At 41.8% G+C, this 25,863-nt stretch overlaps 2 protein-coding genes and 1 pseudogene across 2 annotated transcripts in view; 1 reads left to right on the top strand and 2 right to left on the bottom strand.

The window, feature by feature from the left end:
• Pten (phosphatase and tensin homolog) overlaps nucleotides 1-11,053 on the bottom strand; it is a 72,246-nt gene extending 61,193 nt beyond the window's left edge. Inside the window, exon 1 of the mRNA XM_075973852.1 lies at nucleotides 10,832-11,053. Coding sequence (XP_075829967.1) covers nucleotides 10,832-10,910 — 79 coding nt within the window. The 5' untranslated portion in view covers nucleotides 10,911-11,053. The remainder of the gene's footprint in view (nucleotides 1-10,831) is intronic.
• A 653-nt stretch (nucleotides 11,054-11,706) lies between these two features.
• LOC142850374 (PTEN upstream open reading frame MP31-like) lies at nucleotides 11,707-11,874 on the bottom strand (annotated as a pseudogene).
• Nucleotides 11,875-11,969: 95 nt separating this feature from the next.
• Klln (killin, p53 regulated DNA replication inhibitor) lies at nucleotides 11,970-13,231 on the top strand. The gene is given in 4 exon segments (XM_075975254.1): nucleotides 11,970-12,041; nucleotides 12,757-12,912; nucleotides 12,915-13,058; nucleotides 13,060-13,231. Coding segments are annotated over 4 exon segments (510 nt in total). The 3' UTR covers nucleotides 13,198-13,231.
• Nucleotides 13,232-25,863: the final 12,632 nt, after the last annotated feature.

Raw genomic sequence — 25,863 nt, 5'->3', positions numbered from 1 at the left:
AAAACTACTAGATGATTCCAAAAACACTACCACTTAGAACAGGTGGCAGGCCTGGGCTCCTAGACACCACACAGCAAAAACAACCTGTGACCTTCTCAGGAGTGAAACGCAAACACCCTTAGTAAGGACCCTCACATATTTTCAAACACACAATTGTGATCACAATCTGGATATAATCTAGATAAAGAATGCATCTCACTGCTTAATATACTGCTATTTCATGCAAATGACCGATAAACTAGTCCACAGAAACTACTCGAGACACTGGACTGTGTCTGTCACCTTCAAAAGGGCAACATGGAAATACTAAAGAAATATTTTTGCCATCACTAAGTTTTACTAGAACCTAAGACAGCAAACATCATGCCTAGGTGAAAAATCTCAGTTTAAGTTTAATTTTATTTGGGAGGAAAATGTACTTAATAATAAGCAAGTAATTTTGTCTTGTGATTTGACGTGGTTTTTAAATTTTAAGGGTCTCCTGTGGCGTAGGCTAGGCTTCAACATTACTACATAGCCAAGGCCAACTCTGAACGTCTGATTTTCCTGAAGACAACTCCCAGGTGCTAAGAATCAGGCCATACAAGCACACCTGGTAGTAACTTTGTTTATAAAAATAAGACAATTGTGTTTGGATCACTTTGTTTTAAATATTATGTTCAAAAATATCAGTATAGTTCACTGATAAAGATTATCAATTAGTTGATAAGGATAAAGGTTTTCTTTTAGAATCAGACTTAAAAATAATGTCTAACAAAACTGCTAAATTCACTTTTCACTATAAATAGTACTTGTTAGTGCAAATGCTCAAAAACTTTCATCAATTAACAGTATAACAATAACGTGGGCAACTATGCAAATATAAACCATATCATTCAAAATACAAAACAGTAGCATCATGGCAAGCCAATAATCCTGGATTCAAAAAGGACATCAACGGAGCTATGCCCATTTTAGTGTGAAAACAGTTTATTCAAATTGCTTCTATTCCACTTCAATTTTAACACAGCAAAAATACTCCAAAGTAAATGAAATTAACCTATTAAAAGTATTTTGGTCCTGGAATAGTAATACAAGCCTATAATCACAGTCCTTAAGAGGATGAAAAACTAGGATATATATAGTGAGACAGGTCAGCATGGGCTAGAGAATCAGAAACTGTCTTTCATATATATATATATATATATATATATTTATATATATATATATAATCATATACATTATATATAACATATTACATACATATATAATGTTGTCTTCATAAGTAATATAAACGTTAAGTATTAGACGTGCAATAGATTTCCTAGAAGTAATTTTGGATGGAGACATTTCAAGGCTCTAGTACTTAGATTTTGTTTTGTTTTGTTTTTGTTGTTGTTAAATCTGAATCATAAAAACTGTCCCAATTTGTCACCATAAGTCCACTCCAAGGAACTATATTAAGAGAAAAAAAATGAAGAAACCTTAATGTATAAGTAAATATTTTTGACAATTACCATTATGAAGCATTATGCAAATTATTCAAAAAGGAAAGACATTTCTTTTAGTTCATCATGAATTAGAAAACAATGTGAAGTTATTAAGTTTTTTAAAAGGTGATTTTGTTGGGCGGTGGTGGCGCACGCCTTTAATCTCCGTACTCGAGAGGCAAAGGCAGACGGATCTCTGAGTTTGAGGACAGCCTGGTCTACAAGAGCTAGTTCCAGGACAGGCTCCAAGGCTACAGAGAAACCCTGTCTCGAAAAAAAAAAAAAAAAAAACAACAACAAAAAAAAAGCTAGCTTTTTTTTTCTTAGTAATCTTTTTATAAAAAGAATTTTCTTTATTAAGCAAATGAGTTTTTAACTCATAGACTTTAATCACTATAATTTATCCAACTGGATTAAAGCAATGAAGACCATTTGCTTTTCTTGCTGAAGGAGGCTACTGTAATAAGTCACACTGGCTTTACAATATTTATTAGTATATCTAAACATCTCCCTTTAACTTCAAGAACCAAAATTCTAAATCAGAACTTAAACTTCCTATGAAATTAGAAAATAAGGTCTTGACATTTTATTCTGTGTAAAGTGAGTATAAAATGAAATTGTAAAATTAAACAGAAAAAAAAATTTTAGCAACTAATCTATTCCTAGAACACTTATAATTATGTTTGTGATCCCTAAAAATAAAACAAGAACTCCAATGTCCTTTTTACTCCCTTGGTTTCTTTGCATCTCTGGACTAATTGAAACTCACACCCCCAAAGCAGAAAAACTTCACAGCGGTTTCAATTTTTATTTTAGGTAAGTAAAACACTTTAATTCAACCAAGCTGACAACAAATGGAAGGCTCAGAAAAGAACAAGTATCCAATATTGCAGTAGCCCGGTCCTCCTCATCCGGAAAAATGTAACTGTTTCTGTTACTACTTGTTAGAAATTTCCATTTCACATCAGCACATTTAACTGCATCGGATCTGAAGAAATAAAGGGTTAGAGTAAAAGTCTAAGACTAAAGAAAATGTTAAACGATAGTAACATTAAAGACACTAGCAACAAACTAACTCCCTAAACGATTATAAAGAAATTGTTCACACATGGAACAAAACAATCCTCCTTTTTTAGGGTCTGACTGTAGATCTCAAAGTATAGCAGTACAAGGTTGCCCAGGCTATTCTCAAACATAAAACAATCCTCCTGCCTCAGCTTCGAGAGTGCTAGAATTGCAGGCTTGAGTGACACATCCGACTTTACCTGCTTTCTTTTAAGTCCATCCCCTCCTGCATTCCCTGTGACAGCCTTCTCAACAGCATACACACAAGTTTAATTTTTCTAACAGGTCTAAAATCTCACAACGCCAAAGACATGAGACCTCATCAAATAAATCGTTTTCTTACTAGTGAAATCTTTAGTGGACAAAGTTCTTGTCAAGAAACATAAGCCCCACACCAGGCAGAAAACCTAGTTAGGCCCATCCACAATCTAAGGCTTATCAGACACTTCATCGAGCACTTGCCAGATCCCACGTCCTGCAGATGTCTAAATGCAATCAAGTCTTCTGCTACCTCAGTTATGGCCATGCCCACCAAAATGTCTCCAGACACTAGCAAAAGTTCCACATGAAGTAGGAGGGGATCCTCCTGAGTAAGCACACTATACTCTGAAAATACCACATACTTCTAACGAAAACAAACACGTACAAATCACAGCTTTGCCTCATACTAGAAAGATGGAAACCAGGACAGGAATTTAAGCTGTATTTGGGGGTCTGGCTAATTCCAATCTATATTCTTTTGCATTCCAGCAGGCTGCCTTTCTAATTCACTGAGCCTTGTCTACAAAATCAGCATATTTCCTATGTCCGGCTATGTAAGACTTATGTCTGTTGATAAAATACACCTATAAATATTATCAGTTCAAATGAGTATCCCATGGAGGCTGAGAAATTGGTTCCATAAATAAAGCAAACACTTACTATGCAACCACAATGATCTGAGGGCAGGTCCCCAGCACCAATGCAAAGCCCTGGATGGTGGTGGTGCACAACTGTAAGCCATCACTGGAGGGTAGAGACAGAAGACAGACAGTCTAGCCAAATGGGTGAAGTACAGGCTCAAAGAAAAACTCTGTCTCAAAAGATAAGGCAGAGAGCAAAAGAGGAAGGCACCCACATTGATTGCTAGCCTACACACACTCCTATACATAAAGTGTAATACATCAAGTAAGGTTTGTTTGATGGAAGATAATGTAATACAGAGACCTAGAGACAACCTTAATAATATCTCCCAAAACTTCATTCTAAGAGTAAAAGAAAAACTTAAATTCTACTTAACCTCTAGTTTAGAGGAATACAAATACTCAAAAACAAGTCTCATTAAAGAAAAAAAAAAAGTTAACGAAAAAAAAATCGAAACAAAAATTTGCTTCCAACTTTAAACATGTATATTGATTTTATGAATCACTTTAAGGAATACAACTCTTTTAAAGACAGCTGATTCAAAGCAGAATTACATACCTTGAGTAATTACATCCTATTCAAAGATTCCAAAGTAAACAAAATTAGTTCTGCAATCACTAATTAAAACAAAGAAAGAAAGAAACTATTCTACTTCAGTCTGAAAATCTACAGGATTTTTTTTCTATTTTTTAAAGAAAAGTCAGTTAGTTATTCTGCAGAGCTCTATACACTTGCCATAGTACAAGTATACAAAAGAAAGACAGAAATTGATTTAGACAATGTAGCAAAGTCAGACATGAAGATATGCAACTCAATTTTATAACTTGTGTTACACCAAAAATACAGCTAAGTTAGAAAACTGAGGGGGCAGAGTTCATAAGAACACAGTCCTGAAATGGTTCCAGCAGCATCCCCACCATCCTTCTGGAAACGAATGTGCACTACTGAGGATACCAAACATCTGAAAAGCCAAGACAAGCAAAGCAAAGAAGTAACATTCCCTGTCACAGGCAGGCAGGCAGACCTTAAGCTTACTTCCCTCTCCTCGATAAGAAAACAGCAGGTAAACTTCTACGATGGCTAGGTAGGGCAAAGGTGCTTCCTGTAAGTCTAATGACCTGAGTGCCATTCCCAGTGCCAATAAAGAAGTAGAGAACCATCTCGATAGTTCTCTGCCTCCACACTGAGACCCTGGTACATACATGCCCCATTTCATTCCTCCCATCCCAACCCCAAATAAATGAATGTTATTTTTAAAAACTAGAGTACATGAAGAAAAAAGAATCCCTTTAGCTTTTTCTTCCTATTTCAAAGTTCTACTTATGTGGAAAATCTTGGCCAAACATGAAAAAGGGGGACAATATTATAGGATTAACACTAACTTTAAATTCTTACACTAATTCGCTGCACATTATATTGAGTACAACTGCTGTAATGAATGTAAATTGGCAGGGCTACATAACTACCCCATAAAGCTGAACTTAAAGGAAATGCTAATATACCTTTACTGATAAAGAGTTTACCTAACTCTGAGTTATACATTAGATGTTCTATTAACTAGTGGTGAGGATTATTCTTGGTTAAAAAAAAATAACTATGATACTAGCCAAGAATAGCCACGAATTCCAGACAAATCAGAGCTATATGGTGAGAACCTGACTCAAAAGAGCAAATATATCATATCTGCATCATAGGAATGCTATATAAACATATATATTATGTTACAGATGTTATATTTCAATCATCTATAGAGTACTAAAAGAAAATTTAGGGGAGAGGGTGGAAGGGAATGGGGAGAGAGGAAAGGAAGCAGGGAAAATTGTATAGCTCAATTAAAAACAAATATCAAAAAAAATTAATCTTACAACAGATGAAGAGTTTTAAATTCACTATGCTAAACCAAAAGAAAGTTTTCACCTTCCCGTAAAAGCTGAAAGCAAACATTTTCTGATGAGCTCGATAAACTTCATTTTGAGCAACTCCATGAGGAAACAGTAAATTAAATTCCTAAAGGAATCTGCCATTTAAAAAAAGATGTCTTGAATCAATTAAAATTGCAACAGGTCTCAAACTGAGCAAATTCGTAAACAAACACTGTTCATTCTAGAAACGAAAATGCAAAATTTTCTGACATCTGGGAAATTGTTAAGAGTAGTAGCTGTGACAGAAGTCTTTACGATGAGGTAGACACCATAGTAAGGCACTGTTTCTGGTTCAGACAGGGTCTCACTATGGACCCCTGGCTGGCTTGGCACACAGTACGTACAACAGGATGGCCTCAGACCCACTATGCAGTCCATCCAGCTGCACTAAGGCTTACCAAAAATCCTCCTGCCTCCGCCTCACTGGAATGAGTCACTATGTCCAGATATTTCCATCATTTAATGAAGATTAACTTTTGTGGTGGGTACCATTATCCTACCCTTATTTCAGGTAAAATAAGACTGAGGAAATTAAATAGCACAGAGACATCCAGCTACTAACTGACAGAGCCAAGATCACAGCACAGGCAGCTGGCCCCAGCCCACCCTGTCTGCCTAAAACTAAGATGAAACAATGTATAACTTCAGAGTGTAGACAAAACCTGCTGTATTTTAATGTAATTTAAATGTTCTAAAATGACCTCCAAAAATTCTCAATCATGTTTTAAAATGAACTCCAAAGCAGTCTATTCTATAAGGAGAAAAATCCATTTTCTAGAATAATAATAATACATACTATACACACAGAAAATTCAAATATTTATAGTTAGAATCACTGTTCATATGTAAAGGGTTGGTTTTTGATGATAACTATTTAACTAATTACACAAAACATAGCATATTTACAGTCTTTTCCACACCATATACATAAAGGTAAAGAAGACACTTTGCTAGCAAAAGGTATTCAACTGCAATGCCATCTCTCCAAAGTTTCAACACTGCCAACATGTACACGTCTAATACTGTAAAGACATCTACAAGTGTCCTAATGCCAACCATTGCAATGGAAGAGTGTGCTATTCTGAACAAAACTGAAACTTCCCTGCCAAAATCAATTCATTCCTAAATCACGTTTACTGTGATAACAACATTCCCTTAAGAAAGTCATTTTGTTCCCGTACAATTCATTTTAGAAGATGAAACTCCTAGCGCCCCTTCTGCAACCAAGGAATACAAAATTAGGTGAAGCAACAAACCCAATATCCTAATTTCATTTTTTCCAATATATTCAATACAAAGAGAACCAATAAATTATGCCTTTATCAAAACACCTTTAAGCACCTAACCAAGAAAGTTATGCGATGGCTGCATGACCTATAAAAAGGATGAGTAAACGCTATTATTTCATCTATCCTCTATATCGGTGATAGCTCCAGGAGCAACTGCATCAATTTCAAATCGACCACGCACGAAGCAACTACAAAAAGTAATGAATATTTACAAAATCATTTCTGATACAATCATACAAATGACCTAAATCCTGATCTTTAGAACAAATTCGTGTAACTTTTCTTAAATGCAGATCACAAAGCCAATTCTGCAAATAGTTTATCTACAGGGTGAAAAAAAAAGGAACAAAACTCAAGAGTCACCAGCTCTATGCAGTAAAACTTCTCTTTTATGAGCCAGTAGTTTCTACGGAAAAAGAAAAAACACTATCCAATAAATTTCTTAAGCTGTACCAATAACTAGTACTGTCTTCTGGAACTAAATTCTTCTAAGATGGAGTAGGCCTAAGATTTCATGGAAATGAAAAACTGTCCTATGTACACAGGCTTCTAAGTTTATCTTTGCCAACTATGAATTCAAATACATTATCAATATAAAAACACCATCTATATTTTGGGCTTACTAAAAAGACTAAGACACAAAATAAAATATTGAAAACTGAGTATTTACTGAAAACAATATTCAAACTTTGTTCTTTCCTGCATGAATAATTTTCTAATAAAGTCATCAAAGTGACTATTTTAGAAGCGGCTTAAAAATTGTTAATACTGTTAAGCTACAAACAAACGAAAGAAAAGCACACGAAGACAAATTTCAAGTTGTAACATTCGTTCAAGCTGAACGAACTAAATTCATTTCCAGAAGGTAAGCTAGTTTGTAATACTTAGATATATATTTTACATAATTATGAGAATTAGACATAACGTTCCACACAAAAATTAGAATACACTGTCTTTCTTCTGTTACTAAAATAAAAATTTTAAAGGCAATGAATCTCCACTTTCTAAAACCAAGTATAAAATGAACATGGTAATGTCATATTTAACTTGAATTATTTAACCTTTAATTAATACTTTAAAAGCAGTCTTAGCCTTCATCATTACACTGTGTCAACTTTTACAACTGACAGTAATGAAATTGCTTTTCCTTATATTGAATTATATATAACTGAAAATTACTCGTTTTGACGCATTTTATTCTTAAGTAAGTTTTAGGGAAAATTAAATTTTCAATCTATTATACAGCAATTACATAGTCATGTTTTTCAGGAAAGAAACAGATGACTACAAAAAAGGCAAGATTAAAGATTTTTTTTAAAGATTGCGCAATCTTTAAAAAAAAAAACTAGAATTACTTTCAACAATTACTCACTTGTAACAAACAGCTAACATTAGCAATCACTGCAAGGTTCTACTGTCCCGAGCGGATTGGTGTTTGAAAGGAAGCACACCACATCTACCACACAAACTGTCACAGAAGGCTGGGCCTCTGCGTGTGCTTCAAAGACACTCGCAATTTCAGAGTCTGTTTTCCAGACTGCTAAGAATAAAATCCAACCAACAAATTCTTACAATACAATTTTGCAAAAGATTTTAAGACTCAATTTTCCTTGACTTTCCTGAAAGTACATCACTGTTAACCCTTCAGCAAATAAAAATATCCCACTTACTACTTTCATAAAGGAATTTAATTTGGCCAGCTTCGGTGACAACACTGACCAGCAGTAGTCTTCAAAGAGCATTTTAATTCCTGACCCCGAACACAGAACACACTGATAAGGAATCAAGCAAGCCCTCTGGCTTATCAGAATTATTGGGAGAACAACTCTCAGAAGAGCAAGGCCTTCACCGACTTTCCTCCTCCTGACTCTTTTTCATATTAACATTTGGCTCAATAAAACCACAGCTCTAGAAATTAAGTGTTTAAATTAATCATTTGATGCACTATTTGATACTGCTTTCCACGCATATCATAACTAAAAGTACAGTTTTAGACTTTTAAGTCACATAAGCTACATGCGCAGAAGCCCATGTATTATGAAATCAAATAAGGAACTGCAATCATGTCACTGCTCATACATAAAAATTTGGCGAAACAATCGTGAGGTCCAATACCCCTGACAATTTTAAATCAAGTGGGAAAAGCAGAAGTCTACTGTGGAAGCTAAGAGAAGCTCGACTACCAAGCTTTCCAGATTTTTCTTGAATGAGGACCTATTTTTTTAATAGATACCTGACTAATTCCTCCTATATCTAGATTACTACCACTAATTCTCACCAACAGTAAAATGCCTTGAAACAAATAATACCTCAGAATTTTTTTTCCAATTACCTTCAGAAAAGGTCAAGTACATCCTGAGTAAAGCTTTATCAATTAATGCAAACTCGAAAATTAAAGATGCCTCTCAAAGTGTATTTTTAACAGAAAATTAGCCTGTTTTTGAAGCCAGTTCTTCAGTGAATTCCATCTTCATTTCAGAACAAAAACTCGACCAAAATTAGCTGTGCATGTTTATATGCCGCTAATGCAATTAAAAAAAAAAATCAAACCTCTTCCAAATGAAAAAATTTTATTTACTTTAAAAAATAAAGTCCTCTCCATAATGCTCTAATTATTAGCAGGACATGTATAGGCAAGTTGCTGCCCTTCTGCCTTAAGAAAATGTCTACTGATATTTACTAAGAAATAACTTTTACCAAGAATACATTATTAACAATTACGCAATTACTTAATTTTAACTAAATATTGTTCATTGTTACAAGTCTCTTGGAAAAAAATTGGGGGTTGTAACAAAAGGCCTAATAGATCTTCAAGCCTGTCACTTCAGACAAGCAACTTGTGTTTTCACACACCTGACACACCGGCCTCCCAAAAGCTCTCAGTATCTGTCAATACTTCCTCCAAAAAAGGAGGGCTCTCTTCCTATGCCTGATCAAAACCAGTACCATACCTGAAACTGCAAAGATCAATGCTTTAAGATAACCGCGAACTTCTGAAGTACAAAGGACTAACTTTTAGACAATCAGAACTATACACCGTTAAAAAATTCTTGGGTTTCTGTCTTATTCAATGAGCTGACTCAGTAATTTGCTGCATTTAAAAAGCTAGCCTACTGACAGTCTGAAGCCAGTGAGCCACTTTTGCTAGTATCTCTGGGTAGTAGCTGGTTACAGTTACACTGACATTCTATACAAATCAGGGTAAAACTCCTGGACAGTCAACGGGTCAAAGCACCTGAAACTTAAAAAACATCAACAGCTCACGGTAATACTTAAAATTTCATGCGAGGGCCGAGCTTTAACCTCTGCAATCATTTGCCACTTACAATATCCTTGAATTCACACGGGCATCATCATCTGGGGTCAAAAACTGTTCAATCTGTAGCCTATCACGTATGGCAAAGCCAAATGAATGCTAAACACCACTGAAACACCAATCTCAGGCCCCCATCCCACGTCTCATCAGGAAACAAAGTCTAATTTAACTAAGTTCTATTAAAAGGTCCAATAATAACACATATTCTGCCACTGTTGGTCGCAAACTACAAAACTTCTCAATCTAGCTCCACAGTCGTAATTACCTCAGTTTAAACACACAAACCTGCTTTTACCCTCAAATGTGCACCATCTATGCTGAGGGTGGCTATGCCTATAAAGTTATGCAAATCAGGTTCACAAGTCACATTTTAGAAAAATCTATCAACGCAACCCAGGAAACTAACAATCACTGCAAGATTCTGAGGCAATATGCCTACGTGCGGCACGGACTTTCATTTTAATCTGATCTACACCCTACATCTAGGGCCTAAGTCATGATCTAATCGAAATATGCACAACCTCACAGCATCTATTTTTTTGGTTCATTTAGGAGACTTGGATTAACGAGCTCGTTAATCCAATGTACAGTACTCTGCATTCACGGACAATAGATTTTAAGAAGAGACCTCGGAGCTAGACAAGAAACCAACCCGTGCCTTGACACTTGCAAGCAGGCATGAGTTCCGTCTAGCTGAACACTCCCTAGGTTGAACACCCTGCAAGAGACAGAAAATACACGATCTAAAAATGCGACCAGGATTAAACGTTATAGTCACCCCCAACTACGGAAATTTTTCACATCCGTCTACTCCAACGTTATCAGAATGACAGAAAAGCAAAGAGGAACAGCCGCAGAAATGGATACAGGTCAAGTCTAAGTCGAATCCATCCTCTTGATATCTCCTTTTGTTTCTGCTAACGATCTCTTTGATGATGGCTGTCATGTCTGGGAGCCTGTGGCTGAAGAAAAAGGAGGAGAGAGATGGCAGAAGCTGCTGGTGGCGAGGCTTCTTCTGCAGGATGGAAATGGCTCTGGACTTGGCGGTCGCTGATGCCCCTCGCTCTGCTGCCGCTTGGCCCTGGACCGCAGCCGGGTAATGGCTGCTGCGGCGGCTGCTGGATGGTTGCAGCGACTGGGCCTGCTTCTCCTCAGCAGCCAGAGGCCTGGCAGCCGAGGCAGCGGAATGGGGAGAAGACGGATAATCCTCGCAGCGGCTGCCTCCTCCGGCGGCCTCCGGAGCCCGGGCCAGGGGGGGTGCGGCGGCGGCGGACGGGAGGCTCAACACCGGCCCGGGTCCCTGGACGTGCCGCCGCCGCCGCCGCCGTGTTGGAGGCAGGAGAAGGGGAGAGAGCAACTCTCCGGCGTTCCCAGCCCTGGCAATGGTGACAGGCGACTCCGACCCCCTCCCCGGAGCCGCGGCCGCCGCCGCCGCTTCTCCCCCCCGCTCCAGGAGCGGGAGGTGCAGCCGCCGAGCCTGCGCCGGCTCCCGCCCGAGCCCACGGCTTCCACCGTCTCTCTCCGAAGCCGCTCAGCAGAGGGCTGCCCGGTTAGAACAGACGACGAGGAGGCGAGGCCCGCCGCCGCTGCCGCCGCCGCCGCCCGGCCGGCTCCCCGAGGGCGCTGCCCCCGCGGCTGCTCACAGGCGCTGAGACGGGCTCTGGGCCGCGGCCGCCGCCGTCTCTCATCTCCCTCGCCTGCGCCGGGCCTGGCCTCACAGCGGCTCAACTCTCAAACTTCCATCATGGCTGCAGCTTCCGAGAGGAGAGAGCTGAGCGCAGCCGCGTCCCGACGCCCAAGCGCGTATCCTGCCGCAGTGCACAAAGAGTCCCGCCACATCACCGTGCGCCGGCCAGCCCGCCCCCTCCGCCGCCCCGCCGGGAGAGCCGGGCGCCTCCGAAGCCGGAGGGGAGGCGGGAGGCGGGCGGGGGGCGGGCGGCCGAGCCGGGGGAGGGGCGGGGAGGGGCGGGGCGCCGGCGGGACGGGGCGGCGAGCGCCGCGGAGCATGCCCAGTGTGACCGCGCTTCTCTCCCGGAGCTGCGCCGGCTTCGGCCTCGGCGCAGAGACCCGGCAAGAGGTAGGGCAGGTAGGGGCCGAGTTAGCGCAGGATCCCTGACTGCTCTCCGGTCCGGTGGGTCGGACTAGTGGCTGCGCTGGTCAGGCCTTGCGGCGGGGGACACCTATCCTGCCTCCGTCCCTGGCTTTCTTCGCAATGGTTCCATTCCCTGCCCTGCGCTGTGGTCAGATTGCGGTGCTTCGCTAGGATTTGTCGGCAACAGTCTTACCTAGCTGGTGCACCTCTCCCCCCACGGTGTCCTCAAGGTGTCAGTCTTTGCACAAAGAACAACCCCCTATTGTGTGTCCCGCGTGGGTCACCTCGTCGGGCTCGGGTTCCCTGCCCCACCTCCTGCTTCCCAGGCAGCTGGGTTCCTTTGCCCGAAAGATGAACGCTCCCAGCCAAGCATGATGATTGTGCATACGGGGCGTGTACACACACGTCTCCCCTGAGTTCCCAGGGCCCAGAGGGCACCCCTGGGTGAACAAAGTGGATCTCCACAAATTGGGAGCACCCCACGCGCACCCCTCTACTGCCGGGTGCTGAGCCCGGCAGCTCCCCGTAGCGGTGGGTCTACGGGATCAATCAACCTCCGTCTCTAAGAAACTAAGCCTCCCGTCCCCTTTGCGGCCTCTATGAAAACCCGGCCAGAATTGGATCGCTGTGGCCAGGTGCTGCCCCAGCAGCACGGTGCACGGTCCGGGACCCGGTTACCGGCCCGGGGTGTGCAGTATAGAACGGTCGGAAGCTGCAGCCAGCGAGTGGGCGGGGCGAGCAGGCCTGGGAGGGCTCAAAGGCGAGGTGGAAGGATACACGAGCCACGGCCGGAACTACTTTCAGGAGGAGGTCACGTGTGGTCCTAGTTGGGGAACTTTCCAAATTCCCATTCCCGTATCTGTGTGCTCCTGAGGCAAGAACTTGGACCCCTCTGCTCTACTAGATGGTCACCCCAGGTGGGGGCGGCTGAACCCCAGCTCTCCCCTGTCGGAGCGGAGAAAAGCACTCACGAGCGGTCCGCAGGAGCGCTGTCAGGGCCAAGCGCCTGGGGAGCTGGTTACACAAGCACCCACATCCAAGCACGTGCCCCCGCCACCCCTCTCTGCTGGCCGCCGCCGGTTTGTGCACGGTGACGCGGAGAGTCCCCAGCCTGTTACTCCCTTTCGTTTGCAACCCATAGAGCGAGCCAGAAGGCCGAGACACGAGACTCTGGATCTGCCCACCCCGCGCGTTCCCAAGCGTGGGAAGAAGAGGCTGGGCCTTAGGGGGTCTGACGCTTCTCCTTAGCCTATGCAGCGGACCCTCTCTAGATCTGTACTCGCGGGGCAAAAGGGTATCTCCTGTTGCTGCTGGCTGCCTGAGCCTACCGATGTTGCAACAAACTTCCAGTCACTGCCCCTGAACTGGTGAGCGCGCCCCACCTACTGTAGACTCAGCCAAGTGACTTATCTGAGCACCTAGTCAATGGCTGTCCGCCCAGAACAAACCTGTCAAGTAAAAGCTTACTGCCGGGATTGGCTGACCTGTCGCGGTCGAGAGAGCTGGTTCAGAAGTGCTGATAACTAGAAGGCAAGCCCCTCCTCCCCGACCGGCCAGCCAGAAAGCAAGCAATCACCTTGAGCTTGGAGAAAAATGACATCAGCACCAACGCTGGGATTTCTTCCTTTTTGTTCTTTTCCCAGAGGACTTAGTTCTCAGGGTAACAATTCGAGTCCGAAAGTATCTGATTTGAGACCTAAGCTAAGGCACTGGGTCGTTTTAGAAATCTGGAGATTAGTAATCAATTATCATGGGTATTGCAGTAATTGCGAGTAGGTGTCTAGGAAGGCCAGCAGAGGGTTTATGAAGTATAGAAGAAAGAAAATTGCGTATGTGCACAGCATAGTTGCAGGCAGCTCCTGAAGCCTAGAAACCTCAAGAGGCCTGGCTCAGAGAGCCATGGGCCATTACCTAACTCCAGGACTGCTAATTAAACCAGGGATATTTACAGTTCTATTAGCGATCTCTGAGGCTACTCAAAGCTTGTATTTAGATGCATCCTTTTAAGATCTCTCTGCAGGAGTTAGCAGCTCAAGCTAAGCAAGCATTGATGTTTATTGCAGGCTGTTTTTGTGCACAGTTCTTCTGGTCAGTTGGGGGAGGCAGGGAATACAGATGAGGGCAATTTGAAAACAATAGAAGAAAGGCCTACATTTGGTTTCTAAAGATGTAAGTAAATCTCGCTCTCACAGCCTACTCTAAGATGGAGCTCTATTTTAGATGCAACCCCCAAAGTCAAGGTGTTACGTGAGATGCATGGTTAAAAAAAACTAAATTGCGCCCAGTGGAGTGTCTACTACTCCTCGGTGGGAAAAATAAGAATGAAGTTACATCAAGAGAAGTAGGTTGAGGAGGGGAAAATACCCCACGTTAGTGCTTGTCCCCAGAGTCCCCGTTACTAGCATCACCCTGTTTTGCCTCTTCCCTGGAGCCATCTTGTGTGACATAGTCTAAGAGTGTCTAAGCCGCTCTGAAAGCTTCCTCTAAAGAAAAGCAAAGGCATTTATTCCTAAGCTTCCTGATGCTGGGGCAGAGGAAAGGGGACACTTTTCTGTATCCAGAACATCATTCTAGAGCACAGGGGAGGAACATCACAGCATTGAAGTGCTGGAACCTGACACCAGCCCACAGGCACTTCCAAGTGAGAGAAGAAGCCGGAAACCAGTCAGCTGCTTCCCTGAATTCAGGCTCCTCTACTTGTAGTGGTTAATGAATAGATAACCATGTTGGCTGGTGTATGATCAAGCTGGCAACATCAGATTTTATTCGGAGTTTCCTCTCACGGTATAATATGTTTCTCAAAGAAATACTGATGTAGCCTTTTAAAAATGTTGGTGTTTTTTTTTTTTTTTTTTGCTTCTTTACTCCGTTCAAAGGATGTGAATAGATGAGAAGGGGGAAAGCCCAGATAGCAATAAAAAATATTTAAGTTCAAATGAAAATAGATCTGCTTGGCTGGCCTGATACCACAATACACTGGTTTCCAAGCACTTCATTTTCTTACCTGTCTGGATTCAAAACACCCCAGGGAGAAACAGAAGCTTATAACAAAGGAGGAATTATACAAAGCTCCAGGGAGACTAACTTTATAGAATAATTAGGGAGTATGATAAACCAGCTTTAATTATAGTTTCTAACAGCTGATTCCAAAACTGTATTGTTACTACACGTAAAAGATGTACAAAGAAAAGTCTTTCTTGGTTTCTTTGATAAGTGGGTCACCAGGAACTGGATGTGGATGACATAAATAGTTAATGCGCTGTCGTAGGTTCTGCACTAAAATGTCTTGTGTGTGAGCACTCCATGGCCCTAGTGCCTTTCTCCTTCCCCACACTCTGACCCTTCAGCAAGAGAGTTAAGTCAAGTGCTTTCATTTTTAAGCAAGCGTCTCTATTTCTACCTAAAAAGCATTTTCTAAATAATAGAAAATAATGAATTAGGTAACAGATAATTGGCTTTGAATTTAAACTGGTCTGTTCTTCTATGGTTCTGAAGGCTTTCCTCTTATTTAGTCTATTATTATTTAAATTTTTACATTTACACTTATTGATTGTGCAAGCATGCACCAGCACATATACACAGCCATAGCACACTGGTGCATGTCAGAGGACAACTCGCAATAGTCGGCTCTCTCCTTTCACCACACACCTTCCACGGATCTAACTCAGGTTGTCGGGTTGGATGGAACACACCTTTACCCATTGAGCCATCTTACCACCCCCATTAATGTCCTTTTAAGCACAAACAGTGTGCTAAGTCTTTCTCCAGAAGGCACTCCAGTGACTCACATACTGTATTCTAGGAGAAAATTTTGAATTACTGTCTGTAAGCTTTCTATACCCTAAACCTCTCCCAAAGCTTTTGCAAATGGCTGTCACCTTTTCTGTCTCAGGAAAGAGATATTCTGTGTGAAATCATTAGTCTCAGAAAAGCAGAGGCTGAACTGGGTATTCCCTAGGGTGCCACGGAGCAGACCAGACCATGTTACTGTGTCCATTGGCACACAGGAATTATCACTCAGGAAGCAGTGACACAAGACAATTTTATTTCCATTAACTTTGACTGCTTGATCTTCTACTTTGGTCTTAACTCTCGTTCTAGCCCTATGGAACATGGTTTGCTGTTTTAGCGCTTTAATAATAGAAACTAAATGTTTCAGGGTAGCCTGCATGTGTCTAGGTTTAGGAGGGGCATTGAGATGGAATCAATATGGACAGAGTTTCTAGATAATCAACTCCTTTGGAGGATGAGTACCTTTTTTGAAAGAGAAAACACACAAAACCTGCTTAAATTATCCTCCTGGTGACAGGGGCCTTATCTCTGTTCTTGTAATGATTCATCAACAAACACTTAGGACTTTTATGTGCACCTACAGTTTTCATCTCTATGTGTAGAGAGGTACCCGGACAGCTTTGGGAGCTTGAATCCTTGGACTGAAACTATTGCAACCTCCTCACAGCCCACATGGTCAATGACTGTGATGCTTGATACCTGATTCAATTATCTATTGCTTCACAGCAAATCACAGTAAAACCCAGTGACTTGAGGGAGCCATCTTGGTTTTTCCACAATTCTTGGGGAAGAGTATAACTGGGCAACTCTTTTCCCCACTGATGAGATCAAGGGACAGTTGTGGTCTATTCCGCGGTGAGGTTGGCTGGATCTGGAATGTCCAATGTAGTTTCACCTACGTATCCAGGAACTCAGCTGAGAAAACCAAACTCACGGAGGGACTCCATGTCTTCATGTGGTGGCTCCAAAGCTGAGCTATCAAGAAGTGCATGGGTACAGTTTCTCATTTTGCAGGCGTCTTGATCTTTATTTCAAGGGCATATTATAAAGTTGACCCCTGAAGCCATTTCTTACACTGAGACTCTTCATTACTAAGGAGACATTCCTAGGCCCCTACATTTTCAAGAAAACCTGATGTCCATTTGGGAATCTCGTTCTTATTTATCACAAGCTCGTCTTGAACTCACTATAACTGACAATAACCTTTCACTTTTGATCCTCCTGCCGTGTGTGTGTGTGTTCATCTAAATACACAGAAAATATCTGAGAAATAAAAGTTTGAAAAAGAGGGGAAAGCATTTCAGAGAGAGAGACTAAGGTCTCTTCATTTGTTATTTGTTTCTTTGTGTGTTGAAGGCTTTTTGGGTTATTTGTTTCGTTGTTTTTTGTTTTGTTTAATTGTTACAGTTTTCTAGACAGGGTTTCTCTGTGTAGCCCTGGCTGACCTGAAACTTGCTCTGTAGAGTAGGCTAGAATTAAAGGTGTTCTTTACGGTTATCATTTTTGTTTCATAGGACAAAAAAGTGATTTTACCCAATGTAATTAAAGCTAAAAATAAATGTTTATTATCAAAAGAATATCAAATAACCAGAGAGGGAGGTCAGCTCTAGTTTCATTTTTAAATAAATGAGCTGCCCTCTCTTAGAACTGGAGGGAAAGGGGGGAAGGGTAAGTGGGGGAGCTGGGGGGAAGTGGGAGGAAGTGGAAATTTTGAATGATATTATTTATAAAGTAATAAAAATATTAGAATAGATAGATAGATAGATAGTAGATAGATGGGCTCACTAAGAAATTTCAAGCATTTAAGCCTAAAAGTCTGCTCAGTGTCTGCCATAAATGATATCTGGAAGAAATGCCGTGTGCCGTAAAAATTCTGTGTGCTACAGGGACACTGTGTGCTCCAGGGATGCTGCGTGTTCCAGGGACGCTGTGTGCTCCAGGGATGCTGTGTACCACAGGGACGCTGTGTGCTCCAGGGACGCTGTGTGTCACAGGGATGCTGTGTGCCACAGGGATGCTGTGTGTCACAGGGATGCTGTGTGCCACAGGGATGCTGTGTGTCACAGGGACGCTGTGTGTCACAGGGATGCTGTGTGCCACAGGGATGCTGTGTGTCACAGGGATGCTGTGTGCCACAGGGATGCTGTGTGGTACCAGGATGCTGTGTGTCACAGGGACGCTGTGTGCTCCAGGGATGCTGTGTGTCACAGGGATGCTGTGTGTCACAGGGATGCTGTGTGCCACAGGGATGCTGTGTGTCACAGGGATGCTGCGTGTTCCAGGGACGCTGTGTGCTCCAGGGATGCTGTGTACCACAGGGACGCTGTGTGCTCCAGGGATGCTGTGTGTCACAGGGATGCTGTGTGGTACCAGGATGCTGTGTGTCATACAAGATCTGTCTCAGTCCAAGTATCCTCTCTTCCCTGAATTAACTGCTTCAACTATGTCTATTTTTCAGTCTGTGTACTACTTAACAATGTTCTGCTCAAACCATTTTCTTTTCTTCTGCAAATAATTGTCTTTCCACAGCACCATAGACTTCTTCTGTCCTATATGGCAGCAGACTTTTCCGCGGTAAAAGGATGAAAGATCAAGAAGAAATCTCAAAGACCCCTTTATTTACCAACCTCATTGGACAAGCAAAGAAACTAGAACCGATGATTTACATGCTCCCATTACACAAAACGTTTTAGATGCTTAGGAGCCTGGGAAATGTCTTTAGTTAAACAAAAATGGGACAAAGGCCTAGCTTTTTTTTTTTAACCTGAACACATTAACACAGGGAAACTGGGCTAGAGATGATTGTTCATGGCATTTCCAGCCCTAGAGTTGGACACAGAATATGGGGATGTGATTGGTGCTCACTGTCTGCCCTACATATCCTGAACTTAGTTCCAAGGATGAGGACCTTAAAAATCAAAAGTGAAAGCCAGGCAGTGGTGGCTCAAGCCTTTAATCCCAGCACTTGGGAGGTAGAGACAGCCATTTCTTTGAGTTTGAGGCCAGCCTGGACTACAGAGCAAGTTCCAGGACAGCCAGGGCTGTTAACACAGAGAAACCCCGTCTCAAAAAAACAAAAAACGAATCAAATGTGAAAGCATGAGTTGCCTCATGTTGTAAAGGATGATTGTGGACAGTATTTCCAAAATGAATGGGAAAGGCGCATGTGAGTGAGGACTCAAAGGACTCAAAAAAGAAAAGGTCATGAAAAGGACCTTCTTTAGGAAGAAAACACCAGACTTCACCAAAGGACAAAGGGAACGCTGCCACCTGCTGAAGGAGACAAGGAGCATTGAGCACAGTCTCAGGCAGGAAGAAGGCTGCCTGGGAAGAAGGCTGAATTGCAGCTTTCGGCAAGCTCCTACTAGGGTAAGATGGTAGCGGCCCTACTGCCCTACCCTCTTTCTTCCAAAACATTTAGGACTGTTATCATTTTACTCCCGCCCCAAGCCTAAAATCTCACAATTCGAAGGTGTTTATTCAAGTATTACATGCATGTGGGTAGAAGTTTCCCGAGCTCACCATTCCTCCTCAGAAACAGATCTCTTTTTCCACTTTTGTTCTTTACACTCCTTTCTTTTCTATTGTGTTTAAGTAACCTACACATGGGCCCCTTTAATCCCGCACTTAGGGAGGCAGAGGCAAGTGGATCTCAGAGTTCCAGGCCAGCGTCGTCTACAGAGTATGTTCTAGGACAGAACCAGGACTGCATAGTGAGACCTTTTCTCAAAAGCAAACGACAAAAATCTTGCAAAGAAAATTTTCTTGTACAGAAAATTTACAAGAGAGAAGGCTGGAAAAAATGGCTGCTGTACCTTTCATCTGTCTTTTTTTTCATCTACATCTCCACTCTCCTGTCTCATGTCCTCTCTCTCGCCTTCTCCATCATTCTCTTTTGTATCCTTCTATTTCAACATGCCATCATGCTGTTGTTTGGTGCCCTTTGATTTCCCTGTCATATGGATAAAATACCTTTTTGTTTGTTTTTTTGATTGCTTGCTTGCTTGTTTTGAGACAGAGTTTTTCTATGTAGTCCTGGCTGTCCTAGAAATTGCTATGTAGACCAGCTTGGCTTCTAACTCACAGAGATCTACCTGTGATCTGCCTCTGCCTCCCAAGTGCTGGTATCTTTAATTTCTTTTTTGACTGATTTTGGCACCTAGTAATAGACCACATTTAGTCCCAAGATTACACTAAATAACAGTCAAAGGCAGCTATAGCCTTTTTCCAGTTAGGGTGGTTTTTTTTTTGTTTTGTTTTATTATTAAAAGAATGTGTCAAGATCCATAAATTAAGTTTGTGAGATACAGTTTTCCCGCAGTAACTGTGGTTTCTGTGTCTCCTAAGAAGAGAGAGAACACTAGAAAAAAAAAAAACCCTACTGTCAGATTCAACTTGGAAATTCTAACTTTTCAAAACACAGTAACAAAACACACACAAAAAACTCACACAAAACACTCTCTTGTGTGAGTTCTGGCCACTTAATGTGTTCTTGTGGCCTTGTTGTTTGCAAGATACAAGACTGTCTATGATGTGGGATTCCCCTCTGTATGCTGTGAATGTCATTGGTTAATAAAGAAGCAGCTTTGGGCCTATAGCAGTGCAGAATAGGGCAAGGCAGGAATTCCAAGCGGACAGAGGAGGAGAGAGTAGGCAGAGTCGGGGAGAAGCCATGGAGCTACCACAGGAGACCAATACCTCAGCTGAAGCCCACCAAAACTTTGCCAGTAGGTCAACAACCTCATGGTGATGCACAGATTTATGGAGATGGGTTAGTTTAAGATATAAGGGGTAGCTAGAAATATGCCTAAGCTATTGGCCAAACATTATTGCAAATGATATGGTTTCTGTGTGATTATTTCAGGCTGGAGTGCCTGGGAACAAACGAACAGCCTCCAACTACACGTCTGCATTTCAAAGCCTGTGTGTTTCACAATATTGAGCATTAACTGGCCAACTTAACTACTAACTGGTCGGCTTTTCCTGTAATCTGAACTTGGCACGTTAACATTTCTAAGTCTGCTCATTGTCTTTGTGTAACAGGGCCTTTAAAATTGCTCTTAGATTTGTCTATATTATTATATATATATATGTATATGGGTATTTTGCCCCTGTGTATATCTAGGCACCACAGGGTCATGACTGGTTGTGAGCCACCATGTAGGTGCTGGGAATCGAACCTGGGTCCTCTGCAGGAACAATGAGTGCTCTCAACCACTGATCCATCCCTTCAGCCCTGTGACAAGGTCTTGATATGTAGCCCAGGCTAGCTTTGGTTTCACGGCCCTGTGTGCTGGGATTACAGGTATGGACTTACCACATCCAATTAAACTTTCTCTGTCTTTTTTTTTTATTCAGAACTTGTCTGAATTAAACTCTCTTAAACTCTCTTGCCTTACAAAACCCATTATATTAATTTTGGAAAAAATTATATACATTTATTTTATATGATCCTTTAAAAATAGAAATACACTGTCTTTTTCAACTATATCAGAAATTTGGGGTTTTCCTTTCTTTTTTCTTTTCTTTTTTTTTTTTCGATTTTTGCTCTACCACCAATCTCCTTTGACAGCATCCTCAACTTTAGTCTATATCATAAGTTAGGACAAGAAATCTTGACCCTAGTTCTCCAAGACTGTAGAATACTTTTTCCTTTCTTCTTTCCTTCCTTCCTTCCTTCTTTCTTTTCTGAGTCAGGGTTTCTCTGTCTAACAGCCCTGGCTGTCATGAAATTCACTCTGTGGACCAGGCTGGCCTCAGACTCACAGAGATCCACCTGCCTCTGCCTCCCAAGTGCTGGGACTGAAGGCATGTGCCACCATTGTAGAATATTTCTAGTAACCTTCTTGTTCCAGATGTCTATTTTCTTTGTAGTTTACAGAGAACAAAGAAGGACTTTAAAGAATTTGAGCTTTAGGGCACAGAGAATAAGTGAATTATAGTGCCATCTTTGCCCCTTAATGTAGAGGATACCTTTAAAGAAAAGGCATGGAACTCACAAACTGAAATACTTACAGAGATGGTCACAAAACAAACTACAGAAATAAATTAAATGGTTCACAGAACTCTGGAGGGCTGTTCCTACACCAGTCACCAGTTATCCAAATAAAGTAGCGATAGAACTGCTCAAAAAGTAAAGATATAGCCGGGCGGTGGTGGCGCACGCCTTTAATCCCAGCACTCGGGAGGCAGAGGCAGGCGGATCTCTGTGAGTTCGAGGCCAGCCTGGTCTACAAGAGTTAGTGCCAGGACAGGCTCCAAAGCCACAGAGAAGCCCTGTCTCGAAAAACCAAAAAAAAAAAAAAAAGTAAAGATATGGGTGATGGCTCAGCCACTAAGAATACTCGTTACTCTTTCTGGGGTACCTGAGTTCAGCTCCCAGCACCCATGATGGTACATCATGGCAGCTCGCAGCCATCTGTAATTCTAGCCCAGGGGATCCAATGGCCCTCTTCTGGCCTCCATGGGCACCATACACATATGGTACACACACACATTCAAGGAAAACACTCACACACATAAAATAAAAATAAAGATACATACACCTTAAAATACACAGATCTTCAAAGCAAGTATTCCAAGGCCTTGAGAAGCTTGACGGTATCTTCAATAGTGTGCTTCTGCACAACTTGGGAGCGCCAGCAGCAGCAGCAGCAGCAGCAGCAGCAGCAGCAGCAGCAGCAGCAGCAGCAGCTCTGAGCAGGAACATCAGCAGTGAAAAACAATGTTCCTACTGTTACAGGTGTTGATTCCAAATCTTTAACTGTCATAAGTACTCCTAAAAGCCAGTCTAGTGGTTTTCCTAGCTCTGTGTCCCGATCTCTTCACAGTAGGAGGTTCTCCCACTTAAGAAGGAAAGGCACCGGAATGCTGAAACAACATACAGTGAGTTTCTGTATCCTTAGGTTCTGCATCTGTGTGTTCACCCAAAACATGAATTAAATATACCCAGGAAAAAGTAACCTCTGTTCTGAATATGTGTAGACAGTTTCTAAATGTTATCCTCTAGACCAAGTATAACAGCTATTTACACAGCATTTACATTGTATTAGGGGTTATACATAATCTTTTTGTTTGTTTGTTTTTGTTTTTTGAGACAGGATTTCTCTGTAGCTTTGGAGCTTATCCTGGAACTCGCTCTGTAGACCATGCTGGCCTCGAATTCATAGAGATCTGCTTGTCTCTGCCTCTAAGTGCTGGGATTAAAGGCAACAGGTAATCTATAGATGATTTACACGGAAGTCTAAATACAGGTTAGATGTAAATTCTGTGTCATTGTATAGAAGGGTCATGAACACTCATGTACTCTGGAATGAGAGAGTGGTCCCAGAGGCCAGCCTCCCTCAATGCTGAGAAAAGACTGTACCAGAAGTGTAAAACCTGCAAGGAACTAATGAGAGAAAGCAAAATAACGGAATTGGTAGTGAGGAGCTGAATGACTGTTACTAACAGAGTCTTTGGAAAACAGTTTTTTCTGGTAAATTGAAGAAGAATCTATTTAAATTGTCCATTGATAAAAGCCACTGAAACTAAAACCATCAAGTGATGTATAGAATGGAATTTGGAAAGTTTTGAAATAAATGAGTGACATAACAAAGCAAACCTCCTGCTCACAATCTGCTACCCAGATTTATAAAATAAAAGTAAGCTGGTGGCGGTGGCATATACCCTTAATCCCAGAACTCAGGAGGCAGAGGCAGGTAGATCTGTGTGAGTTTGAAATCATTGAAACCAGCCTGGTCTATACAGCAAGTTCCAGAACATCCAGAGCTATATAGTGAGACCCTGTCTCAAAAAAAAAAAAAAAAAAAAAAAAAAAAAAAAACATGTTGGAGAGATGTCCAGAAGAGCCAGGCTCAATTTCTAGTGTTCCATGGAAGCTCACAACTGTCTGTAGCTCCATTTTCAGGGAGCTTGACACCTTCACACAGACACACATGCAGACAAAACACCAATGCACATAAAATAACCAATTCATTTTAAAAAATTAAAGTAAGCACAAAGGATAGATGATTTGGTGTCTCTCATAGAAATACAGAAGGTTCACATATGACATATAATCAATTTTTAGAGCCCTACTAATGACCAGCTTCGCTAGTCAGGTGTATTGACACCTATAATGTTAGCATTCTGGAGACAGAGACCGGTGACAGCACCCACATCAAGCAGCTCACAACCGCCTGAAACTCCAGCTCTAGGGGTATCGGACACCTCTGGCCTCTTCAAGCACCTGCACATAGACAAATGCATAATTTAAAATAACAAAAATGTTTTTTAAAATTATAAAATAAAATACAAATGAATATGTATAGCCAAATGTATCTGGGTATGGTGACTCATTCCTGTCATCCCAGCACTTGGATGAAAACAGGAGGACCAGAAGTTCAAAATCATCCTTGACTACATAGTGAGCTCTAAACTAGCCTACGATCCATGAAATTCTATCTGAAAAAAAAAAAAAGAGAAGAAAACCAGGGCTAGCTAGATGGCTCAATGGTTAGCATGGGATGCAGTTCCCAGCACCCACATGGTGGATCTTAACCAGCCAAAATTCCAGTTCTAGGAACTCCAACACCCTATTCTGACTTCCCTGGGCACCAGTCATACATGTGGTACATACATACACTTGCAGGCAAAACACCTGTACACATAAAAATAAATAAACCTGTTTTTTTTTTTAAATGTATATAGGGCTGGTGCAATGACTCAAGAAGCACTTGCCACCAAGCCTGATAACCTAAATTCGGTCCCTGGAACCTGCATGGTGAGGGGGGAAAAGCAACCTCCACAAGTTCCCTGACTGTTACCTATGCTCTGGGGCATACACACATACAATACATTTTAAAAAAATGCATAAATAGTATAACATATAAATCAGAAAGTTATGCTTCCATGTGATAGAGCATTATAAACCAGGATAAAAGGAGTCAGTTCCATCCATCTGTCACCATGGAAATACCTCGAGTTTTAGTAACTGCTGGTTAAATCTGGCCCACAGAATAAAAATAAAAATGAGCTCTCTCTTCTCACATGTTCCATCCTTCTCCTGACTCAAGAGTGCAGGAAGATGCTGGGCTCCGTGACATCTCTTAAACCTTGGTCCTGAAGCAGAGGACGCCAACGGTGTGTGATTTATGCAGCTCAAAGTCAGCACAGTTGTCTGACACCTGCTGAGAGGTTAGCAGAGGAAATGGAGGAGGGGGCAGTAAGGAAGGAATCGACTAGGAAACAGAGGACTTTCTCATCATCTGTTTGGAATCTGGGCTTACCCAGAGACTAGGGAGAAAGTTTGTATTTGCTTAGGTAGTGCCCTGGTTCATTTTCTATTGCTGTGATAAACAACATAACCAAAGCAACATGGGGAAGAAACGATTTATCTGGCTTATACAACTCAAAGCACAGTCTTTCCCTGAGGTAAGTCAGGACAGAAACTGACAAAGAGGCCGTGGAGGGGTGCTGCTTACTGACTTGCTCCTCACGGCTTGCTCAACCTGCTTGCTTGCTTTCTGTTTGGTTTTTGGTTGTTTTGTTTTGTTTTTGCTCTTTGAGGCAGGGTTTCTCTGTATACCCCTGACTGTCCTGACCATGGGTGGCATTATCCACAGAGCTAGCTCCTTTCACATCAATATTCAATCAAGACATTACCCCCACAGACCTGCCTCCAAACCAAATCCAAAGGAAGCATCTTCTCAGCTGAGGACCTCTCTGCCCGGATAAACTTAGCTTGTGTCAAGTTGACAAAAATCTAACCAGTGCAAGTTAGCAAGGATGAACAGAGGAAGGACTAGTGATCTAGCCAACCTCCAACAAGTAAGCAAGCACACACCATTCCTTGCAGGCAATTGATCCTGTGGCAATGCAGATTGCTTTCGGAGTTCAGTTCTGGAAGAACACAAGAGCACAAGGCTCATTAATAGCAAATACATTCCTCACCTAGTGACATCAGTTTTACCCTTGTCTTTCTGTTTAGGGAAATGTACTAAAACATTTGAGTGTTTTGAAAATTAATTTCTAA

This window comes from Microtus pennsylvanicus, chromosome 5 (assembly GCF_037038515.1).
Source record: "Microtus pennsylvanicus isolate mMicPen1 chromosome 5, mMicPen1.hap1, whole genome shotgun sequence".
Lineage (NCBI taxonomy): Eukaryota > Metazoa > Chordata > Mammalia > Rodentia > Cricetidae > Microtus > Microtus pennsylvanicus.
The sequence above is the reverse complement of the archived record's forward strand: the minus strand, read 5'-3'. Positions and strand labels throughout refer to the sequence as shown.